Consider the following 11,329-nt stretch of genomic DNA (forward strand, 5'->3'; position numbering starts at 1 on the left):
TTGCATCATCTAACATCTAACATGAGGAGTTGTCTTTATTTTTTTCAATATCATTGCATCATCTAACATATATATATAATCAAATTCCACCGGCAAATGATGTTAAATGGATGTCGGTTCATGTGAGACGATCTCACATATTTATAAATGATATGGATTGATGTGTTTCATTTTTACAAAAAAAATTAATATTTTGATATAAAAAGTAATAATTTTTCATGAATTGAGTTGACTTGATGATTCGTCTTATAAAATTGATTAATAAGAATGTTTCATAAAGAATTTTGGTGATATATTAGAGACAAAAACTTGTGTGAGACGGTCTCACCGGTCGTATTTGTGAGACGGATCTCTTATTTGGGTCATCCATAAAAAAGTGTTACTTTGTATGCTAAGAGTATTACAGTTTATTGTAAATATGGGTAGAGTTGACCCGTCTCACAGATTAAGATATGTGAGACGGTCTCACATGAGACCCATTCTATATTAGATAGTTGAATATTGGTTGTGTCCTTAATTGTGATGAAGCTAGATAATCGATTTTTTTCCAATTAATTAATGGAAAAAATAATTTAAGTCTAATTATTGAAACGTCCACTACTCGTTTTTCTTTAAAATATTCTAGAAATTTTTTCCTTTTTAATTCATTTGACCGAAACACTAAACATTTAAAATATAAATATTTTGCACTATTTAAAATAAACCAACAAACTATTATTTGAAAATCCAAGTAATTTAAAACATAAAATCGTAAATGTCAATCATCCTAAACTAACATTATGTCAAAAATAAACTTAATTATAACATCATCTCAAAAGCATCATTAAGTCATAAATTTTTTTAAATAATCATAAATCATAAACATAGTTTTATTTTCGAAAAACTAGCGATGGTCCTCAGGTTGTGTGTACATTCAGTCCAGCTAGTTCAACCATCAATACATCCATTAACATCAATATCATGCTCACTTGCATCGATCATATCTAGTGAGTCTATTGACTCAACAAACGTTAATCATGATAATAAGTAATACATATACATTCACAAGCAACAATGAAAATACTTTTAATAAAATTGCTTTTTATGATCATAAACTTTAACATTTTTCTTTTAACATATCATATCATATTTCTTTTCATCATATACATAGACGTTTTCTTTTTTTATTGAATTCAGATTCTCAATTGTAACTTTCGTATTAGTTGTAGGTCGATAGATCCATCTATGTATTACCACGGTACCGGCGGCGGAGACATCAACGACACTCTCAAGTCTCAACCATCAACTGAGCTTTGGTCTTACATATCATCGTATCATCGTATTAGTCACAATCAATTCACCTACTTCGACTTTTTATATTTCCATCACTTATAAAAATTCATGAACATATAAATCATTTTTCTTTTAAACCAATCATGCAACATGCCTTTTAGTATTAACGTTTCATCATAAAATTCCATAAAAATTTGACATAAACATTTTAATATTTATTACAGCATTCAAGGTACTGCCAGAACGTCTAAAATTTTTCAGGTGTAAAATGATCATTTTGCCCTTGAAACCCTAACTTTCTCAATTTATCCTTAAACCTTAAAACGACGACCCAAATCATTCCAAACTTAACATATCACCTCAAAAGACACTCATAAATATTTCTTAGATGTAAACTTAGGCTTCTCGACTAATTTCTCAATTCGTTTTTGAACTTAGACGTACATTCCGGTTTTTGACTCGTATTAACTCGAAATTTAACCAAACTTTACCAAAGCTTATTAGCACCTAACCATACCTTATTCAACCTAAACCAAGCCATTTAGAACCATAGAACAAGCCTAGGAACCTTCTGAAATTTTATGCACAAAACCCTAGCCCTAATTGGTTCGATCCCTAGCTTGCCTCGACTCCAGCCCCTAAGCCACAATGTCCAACCCCTAGTTACCCATCCTAGGACCATGACCAACCCCTAGGGACCCTACTGGACAGCACCTACCCAGCCTAGAAGCCGCAGCCACTCAACCCGTTGCCCATAAGCCATACGTGCCGATCCCTCCGCTCCTAGGCCTAGCCCTTGAACTAGCCCTCGTCCAGCCTACCTAGGATCATGGCTGATTGGATCGGTTAGGGGGTGAAAGAGTGTTTAGAAGGGGAGTTGAATAAACACTGACGATTTTCAAAACATTTTCGGATATTGATGAGTCAGTTTAGTGATAAATTGAAACTCGGGAATCTTGTTAGTCGATATCAATCAGTTAACAGTAATAGTAAATAAACTGACTGATTAATAGAATAAAAACTGAAATAATAACACACAAGATTTTACGGATGTTCGGAGATTTCAATCACTCCTACGTCACCCTTTTTATCTCGAAGATATGATATTCACTTAAAGATTTTGATCAATACAAACAGTGTCTTGTACTTAACAATGTTAAACTGAAACTCTTAATTACAAACTTGTTTACAGTAACTCCATAGAACTGAAATAATTTAGTACAACTGATCTCATCAAGATCAAGTATTACAGTTTGTGTTTGAAAGCTCGAAGTATAGCCTGAAAGCTATGAATGTATACAATATGCGTGAGTTTTGATGTTTGCAAGGATTTCAGCAGAGTAACAGAATAGTAAATAGATCGGTTGATTGTGTTATGTTCCAAAGTTATTTTTCAACTGCTCTTCTCTGTTATTTATAGGCTTACCGTTGATTTGAATCTTTCTATCCATTGTTTGCCACGTCAACGTTCATCTGACAGTCGTACACTGTAGCATTTATGAAATGCGATGTTTCTGCTGTTCTTTGTACAATCTGTCGGTATATTAAATCAATTACTGTCAGTCTTCTTGATCAGTTAGTTCAATCTATTAAATGCTCAGTTTGTCAAACTTTCGAAATTCAGTTTCCAATAATGGCTCAGCCTTCTTGAGACCCCTGGACGAGCCCTAACAACAGCTAGCAGCCACCTGCACCTAGGAAGCAAAAACAGAAATCATAGTCCACGAACCTCCTAATTTTCATTCAGCTTTATTGCCTCCTTGTCCAACCCCTATGCATCTAGAGTCCTTCAAGTATCCCTACAATGGCATCCTCCATGTACATCATTAGGAAGAGTTTAAAAAAAAGAAAAATCTACTTTTATGCATATTTAGCCATTAAAACGAAAATATAAGTAGTGCAACTTATTTTTCATGCAAGGATAATTAAATTTACATAATATGGTGTGAAATATTGTGATGGAAGATTAAGGTGTGTCTTTGCGTATATTACGCATGAAAACTATTTGCAATGCGAGGACGTCGACGCGGGGATGACCTTGCTGAATTTTCCCTTCAAACTTCACGTGACTTTGCTTGAAAATTATGTGTGTGATCGTGTATGCTGATGGAGGAAGAGTCCTTGTATTATTCTAGGGTGGGGCGTGAGTTTTGGTGTTTATGGGTAGGGTTTATTAGCTTAAAATTTAATATATAATACATATTGCAAGCTTATGCCCATTAACCTAGTATAATAGGTCCATTAAGCCTATTAGTCAATATTTAAAATATTTTATTGAGGAAAGTTTGTGAAAATAATAGCCGAGTTCTCAAAAAGTCATATTCTTATTGAAAATTGAATACCAGTTTAAGATAAGACTCGGCGTATAAAAACACCTCATTTTCGAAAAATTCCATTTAGCGATGGGTTAAATAAAAACCATTGGTAAGTAAAACACAATGACAGTTGTTTTCATATTTCGTCGCTAATTGTTTCACTTTCATAATAAAAAAAATTTGTTTTATAATTTCTTAAAATAAAATTTATTTTAAAAATTATTTATACAAATATTTAAATAATTTACTGAACTTATATAAATTAATGAATTTCAAATTCATAAATAATGTATGAAACAATTAAATATTCTGATAATAAGTAAACAAAATTGCTTAAGAGAGAAAACTATATTACATAGATGAAGAGTTGTGATAAAATGGATTGAAATGCCCAAATTTATAGATAATTTGCGACGGTCGATATAATCGACGACGATGCATAAAACCGTAGCTTTTCACGACGGGTTTTTGAAAAAAAGTCGCTAATTAGCGACGGTTTGAGAAAAATCGTCGCTAATTAGCGACAGTTTTAGCACAACATGTAGCTCATTAGCGATAGGTTTGACGGCTCCCTTGCAATGTCGTTAATGAGCGACGGTTTATCAATAAACGTCGCTAATTAGCGACGGTTACTGTCGCTAATATTTGCGACGGTTTTATTATTTGAGACAGTTTTTGTATAAATCATCGCAAATTTAGAAGCATGTATCAGATCTGCTATGTCCAAGTTGAGGAGCATTGGCTTAGCAGCATGTATCAGTAACATTTGGAACATCAGAAATAGAGTCATTTTTGAAAAAGAAGTGCCTTGCTCAGAGCACATCTTTAGAAAAGTTAAAGATTATTACATTTCATTGTATATCCAGTTACTTGTAACAAACATTTTTACCTTCTTTTGATGAAATTATTTCATGAAAAATATATATTTCTACGAACGGTTCTTCCTCCTTCTTCGACCATCAAATCAGGTCTACGATCGAAGATTGGATTCCTTGTTTAGATATTAAATAATTTTGTGTCAAGACTAGATCGCCTGAATTTCAAATATCTTGCGCCGGTGTGGCCGTGGATTTTTCTTGTGAAAACTAAGGTGACCGAAATTATTTGTGAGAGGAGAGGGAGAAAATTTTTCAGGTTGATCATTGATGGATCGGGTTCGTGTTTGACATCCCTATTTGTTTTCATGTACTAATTTTTTATTATATGTCAAAAATACTTATCTCAAATTACAAAAACTAGTCTATATTGATTTAATAACAAAGTATTATAAAAATTTATTTTAATAAGTTTGTAACTTATCTATAATTATTATATCCAAACAATTTTTTTTATCTTTATCTATATTTTGAATTTTTAAATGATAACATCACTCGAAAATTTATTATAAAAATAATAAACTTAAATGTTATCATATTTAAATAATAATTCTAATAATTTATCAAAACATGTTTAAAGAAATTTAAGAAAACATTTTAAAATTTAATAAAAAAAATTTAAATGAATAATACTTCAAAAGTTCCCAGATTTTGTGTGTATTCTTCATGTTTCATGTCATGTTTTTACCTTCTCTTGCACGCTTTCAACAAGTTTCCCACCAATTTATTTATTTATAATTTGAAATTAATAAGTAATCAAATTCACACCAACATACATAGACACAATTTCTTCTCCACTAATAAAAAAATGCACACACATTGGATGTGTTATTATTATTTTTAATTTGATCAAATAATACTAAACAATAGACACAAAATTATTTTCAATTTAGAAGAGTTATTCGATTTAAATGGAAGTTTTGTTTAGATTTTTTTCTATGTAAAATATATTTGAGGAGATTTTTAGTAAGGTAAGAAGGATAATTATAAAATTAAATATTTTGATGTCTTATAAGATAGTTATTCTAAGGGTCTCACACTTTAATGAGTGAGTTTCATGTGAGACCGTCTCACGGATTTTACTCTGTGAGACGGATCAACCCTACCGATATTCACAATAAAAAGTAATACTCTTAACATAAAAACTAATATTTTTTCATGGGTGACCCAAATAAGAGATTCGTTTCACAAATACGACCCGTGAGACCGCCTCACACAAGTTTTTGCCCTTAATAATATAGTATAAATAAGCAAAAGAATCCCGATTGATTAGCTATACTTCATATTTTCCCCATTAAAAACCCAACAAAAATCACTCCATTCTTCAAATTTTATGTGGATCGGCTGCTAAATCATCAAACCTGGAAAAAGGAGGGAATTCCGTCCCAGATTTGGATTCAAATTCGAAGAGAAGGCATTATGAATAGTAAAGAGGCGGCGGGGAAGTTAGACGACGCGCGATTGGCTCAGCTCCGCGAGATTTTCCGACCGTTTCAACAGATTTTGCACCTCATTCTCCAGGATATTTTAGATAGTAATGTCGTATGCTATCTTTTAAAAATGTGACTACCCATTCTAGACCCGATCGCAGATCTTTTGGAACCATAAACCAAACCAGAAACAATCTCTCAAAAACCATAACTTAAACCATTTTTTCCGTTACCATGATTTTACTATTTGATTCCGGTTCCTAAACTATCACGAATTTTATCATTATTTTTTTCTTGATCATTAAAATTTAATTGAATAAATTTTAGTTTTAATAGGCTTAAACTGTGACCAAAACTGTCATGAACCAGATTCGGAACCATACCAAAGCTGTTCAGTTCCTGTTCCACCTTTTATTCGAACCGGAAGTGTCGGTTACATAATAAGAATTATAGTTTTGGAACCTTGGCAAGGCTTACCCCAACCTCCCAAAAACAACCCCTTCCTGCCCACACACACAAACATTAAGCCATCATCCCTGATTTGAACATTGCGCACACATGGGTCGCGGCAGATGTCCGAGTAAAAAACATGGTGCCATTTATTATGCCTTAAAAACTAAAAAATCTGTCAGCAATGTCCCATAGGAATGCAAGGATAGCTTATGTACCATCCAAAAAGGTATTCGAATATCATGAGTAGTGCGGCCAAAAACATGAACTGAACTTGAACCAGTAAAGGCTGGCACACAGTTTCGATTCATGCCTTCTTCTTTTTAGACTTGAGCATCACATATCCAATAAACATTGCGAGGAAACATACGAGCGTTACACCTGCGAAGACCGGAATGAGAATTGCATATTCCTGGGGTAGAAAGTACTTGTGCACAAAATGGTCTGTTTCAACAAATGGCTGCGAGAAAAACGAAATAATGAATAGGTAAAAAAAATGAAAGGCACAATTAACATTTTGTAAAAAAAATGAAAGGCACAATTAACATTTTTAACTCCGCGGAAAATTTAGCTAACCAGGATGATGACCCAGAAGGTATAATAGGTAAATATGGATAGGCTGATGACTGATAAAAGCAAGCCAAGGGCTCTGTCTGCTAGTTCCATTGCATAGATTATTTGACCTGTGGAGTGGTGAAAATAATGATCAACTTCTCAGAATACATTCAACTGTCAGAGATAGGGAACCAAAGAGAAGAGTCGTGTTTCGAATCGAGGAATTGTACATCGATCGGTTTTCATAGACCGTGTGATCATGCAGAGTAAATTACATCACTATCACCTGTTTGTTAGCATATCTCAACACATTCAGGCTGTGTGCCTCGCACACCGTATGATACAGCAAAAACTGACAAAGAGGGACTCCCTACAAGCATTTCCATTGTTGTCATTTCACTCCTCATTTAAACGTCACAGATCACAAATAAAGGTGTGGAAACAAACTAAAATTTGTGATTTTGGAATCCCCAAGGTCACCCATTAAGTTGCTCTCGACGTTTTCCAGCTCCAACGAACGATAATCAACGTGCACTCACCATTGTAAATACAAGATGTTCCATTACTGGTGCATAGTGCTACAATTTCACAACATTAGATGAAACTAATATTCCCAACAAACATTATATCGTTTTTCTCGCAGCCAATTGTTGAATACTGCTTTAATTTCAGATGAAACTTATTTTATCAGTTCCTACATCCAACATATATTACCATTACTCCATACCCATCTCCAATTGTGTCTGTCATCCCTGCCCTCCCATACCAAAAGTGCATCTCCACTAATTATATCAAATGATTTCAGATTATTAAGTTGAATCTTACCTTTAACCGGATCCAAGCGTTGATTTAGGAGCTTCAATTTGATATCTGCGGCCTTGACTCTACCTTCCCTAGTCTCCTTTGGCTTGCTTATAGGCTTTTCTCTATCGGCTTCCTTAAACCCTCGGCCATGTCCTTTCCTTCTCCAATTTCTTTATCACTAAGGCACCGTTTGGTTTATTGGTTGGTATAATTAAGAAAATTTAGTAACATTGATAAGTAAAGTCAAAGTTGTGGATAATTATTGTAGAGTGGGTCTCATGTGAGACCGTTTCACGGATCTTAATCCGTGAGACGGGTCAACCCTACCCATATTCACAATAAAAAGTAATACTCTTAGCATAAAAAGTAATACTTTTTCATGGATTACCCAAATAAGAGATCCGTCTCACAAATATAACCCGTGAGACCGTCTCACACAAGTTTTTGCCATCATTGTATATTGGTTTAGATATATTATGTTTTTTGGTATTTTTTTAGTTGGATAATAGAATGGTAAATAAAATTGTCAATACCCAAAAAGCCCTTTGATCTTTATTAAATTTCTTATATTTGATGCTTTTGTTCACCTTCTTAAATCATATTTCTCTCCGCACTAGCCGCGTACATACGGCTTCATCTTCACGCAAAACTCTTTTTCTGTACAAACGCAAGCATTTCGTCGTCTGAAAACGGTGAGTTAACACATTTATTTTTAACAGATTTTTGTATTATTTTGTTTACTTCAAATGAAACCCCAAATTCTAGTTTAGATTGAGTATCCCCTTGTTTCGCGTCTTAGTATGATTATATGCTATTGTTGTAATCTTGCTTAACTTCATTACGCTTCAATCAATCTTCAACATACGATCACTCATATCTGTAATTTGATACCGTATGTAACCTTGATATTGTCTTGTTCTAAAATCTAATTTTTGTTTTTGTAAATAGGTATATTTCAGTAGCTCACTACATATTTCATGTATATAATAAATTATATTTAATTAATTACATGGTGTTAGACATGAATTTTATTGTGGCGATGATAACTAAGACCAGTAGATCAGCAGACCAGAACAATAGAATAACTTATCAGTAGCTGCTGATCTACTATAACAAAACCAGTAGAAAGGGATAACAATACAAAACCAGTAGAGAACGTTTTCTAACGTTGCTATCTTAATTGTTACCGTTAAAGAGTTCCTAGTACTAGTATTAATTACAGCATTAAATACTATACGGAGTCATTTAATGCACTTTACCCAATTAAGTATAAAACAAGACTGATTGTTTTATAGCTTTTCTGCAGGAACTTCTTTGGTAATAAAGCTGATTGTATCAGTTATCTAAAGACATACTCTGATTCTGAACGTTGAACTCAGTCGATTATATATACTTGGATCAAATCCTTGTTCGACACGACACTTCGCATATTATCATTCTTCAAGGAACAAAGCTTCTCTCTTATCAGACGAATATCAAAATTCCTTGAGTACTTAAAGTTCAACACAAAGAAAAGTAGCACACGCTTCATAGCAAATATCTGATCTTTCGAAGATCATCTTGTGCTACTGATTCTTATACTCTTCACAATCTTTACATCATTTATACTTTATCAAGAAGAGTCTGTAATCTGAAAAGAGTCTTTTCAGAACTTTGTGTTTCGCATTCTTGTGAGTTGAGAAACTAAGAGTTTCAGTAGGCCGAAGTGTAAGTCCTTCTGAAGTGGGTGTGTACAAGAGTTGTACTGTAATATCCAAAGTCTTTTAGTTATACCTTCTGGAAACAGAAGAAGGGGAGACGTAGAAGAGTTTATCTTCGAACTTCCATAAACAACTGCTGCCTACTGTTTTATTGTTTTTCAACTACTTCATCAGATTGTTTCCGCACGTTTTATTGTAATCAGGTGAAAGCATTCGCACAAGATCAACTACTATCCTTAACAGGATTTTAGTACCTCATCAGAACGAAAAACGAGTAGAGTTTATTCACCCCCCCTCTAAACTCAACTTCGATCCTCAACACATGGTTTTATTTTGTGTTGTGAGTTAACCTGTTCAATTCTTTAGTTGTTATGGAGACAAAGACTACACCTGAATGCCAATGTGGCAATGAGTTGATGCTCTTACGGAAAGCTGGTGATCGATCCACTCGTTCGGGGGAGTTTTACTACATATTTCCGGCAGCTCTTAACCATCGAAACAAATTCATCTGGTATGACCGGTATCAAGGAAGTAACGTGATACACAAAATTAATATGTCAATGGAATATACTAGTGGCTCTAGCAGTGGCACGTAGCAAACATGTATCAATCACAAAGTCCCTCAATACAGGAACATTCATTTACTCAAGATTGTTACCCAAGAAAGAAAGAACCAATCGCCCCCACAAAAGAATTTGTTGTACTTTCTAGTGACGTAAAAGAAGCAACCGGAGACAATGAAAAAATGGTCTTGAAGCCCATGCCTATTTCATCAGACGATATTTGTTGTTGTTTCGGGTGCACTTGCTGTTTCGTAAGTGTGTTCCTCTTATTCTTACTGTTGTGTGTTATTTTGTAAAAGTAACATAATTATAAATATTTGTAAGATCTTTGCTAGTTGTACATGTATGTTGTATCATTCATTTTTTAAATTTTGTATTTTAGGACAGTGCAAGCAAATCAATGGGACTTCAATGACTTTATAACAATATTTGTGCTAGTTTACTCCCTCAAATTTTCATACAATGTATCAATATATCATTACTATCACTGAATAATGATTGATTTGTTAATTAACATATAATATGAAATATTTGGTGTTGTCTTGTGTTGATTTCGTGGCTCAATTTTGAACTTCTCCACGCCAAAACAATTGACACATACAGAAGCAAATTGAATGCTTCTCCATTTGATGCTGCAATGTCTTTAATATTTTTCTGGTTCCAATAGAGATGTGACATTACAATAAATATTAGTTGTCAAACCCGATTACCGAGGAACATATTAGATGGAGTTGCAATATTGGTGGTAGGTGTACCATCATAAATACATGTACTACTTCTATTTTAACTCCTTCTTTCCTCTGTACTCGGACGTGTAAGCAATTTGTAAACACCACAAATGTAGTTGAAGGGAAAATGTCTCGAGATTTGGATGTGTCATCTGAGGAGTCGGTGAATAGCACTTACAAAGATGTATTTCCAACTGTTATTGAGCTTATATCAAGTGATGATGAAGCTGAAATAGAGATCATACAAATTTCATCGGACGATGATAAGGATCTCAAAAGCGATGGAGATGTCATATTAGGCTTCCCAACAGCTACACCTCCAACAACAGGTAATTTTGATGAAATTGTTCCACCTACTGCTATTAATGGAGTACTCTCTGCCAACATGAATGAAGATTCATCATCAATACAACACAAGGGTAAGAAGCCTAAGGTGGTTAATGATTTTGAGGGGCAGAAAGTGATTACAGATGCAGATGATGATGGTACAAATGAGCATGTTGTAGCGCATTGGCTGAGAGAGAATCGGTACAAATCAAATGCTACGAAGCCCCAAAAAGTGCTATAAACTGCAGTGGCAAAATGTTGCATCCGTGTCTAAAGTTAATTAGTTTTGGAACCTTTTTTGTTGTTGGTT

At 33.9% G+C, this 11,329-nt stretch overlaps 1 protein-coding gene across 2 annotated transcripts; it reads right to left on the minus strand.

Moving 5' to 3' along the window:
• Positions 1 to 6,470: 6,470 nt before the first annotated feature.
• On the minus strand, positions 6,471 to 7,886 carry LOC140814085 (dolichol-phosphate mannose synthase subunit 2). Of its 2 annotated transcripts, XM_073172950.1 has the most exons (4): positions 7,723 to 7,859; positions 7,184 to 7,267; positions 6,919 to 7,025; positions 6,471 to 6,802 (listed from the first exon to the last, which is right to left on the minus strand). In XM_073172950.1, the coding sequence occupies exons 3-4, from the start codon at positions 7,006 to 7,008 to the stop codon at positions 6,650 to 6,652; spliced, it is 243 nt and encodes an 80-aa protein (XP_073029051.1). In that variant the 5' UTR covers positions 7,009 to 7,025; positions 7,184 to 7,267; positions 7,723 to 7,859; the 3' UTR covers positions 6,471 to 6,649. The 2 variants fall into 2 exon arrangements, with proteins under 2 accessions (XP_073029051.1, XP_073029050.1); XM_073172949.1 differs by lacking the exon at positions 7,184 to 7,267 and having other exon boundaries at positions 7,723 to 7,886.
• Positions 7,887 to 11,329: the final 3,443 nt, after the last annotated feature.

The sequence above is a fragment of the Primulina eburnea genome, chromosome 15 (genome assembly GCF_022965805.1).
Source record: "Primulina eburnea isolate SZY01 chromosome 15, ASM2296580v1, whole genome shotgun sequence".
Classification (NCBI taxonomy): Eukaryota; Viridiplantae; Streptophyta; class Magnoliopsida; order Lamiales; family Gesneriaceae; genus Primulina; species Primulina eburnea.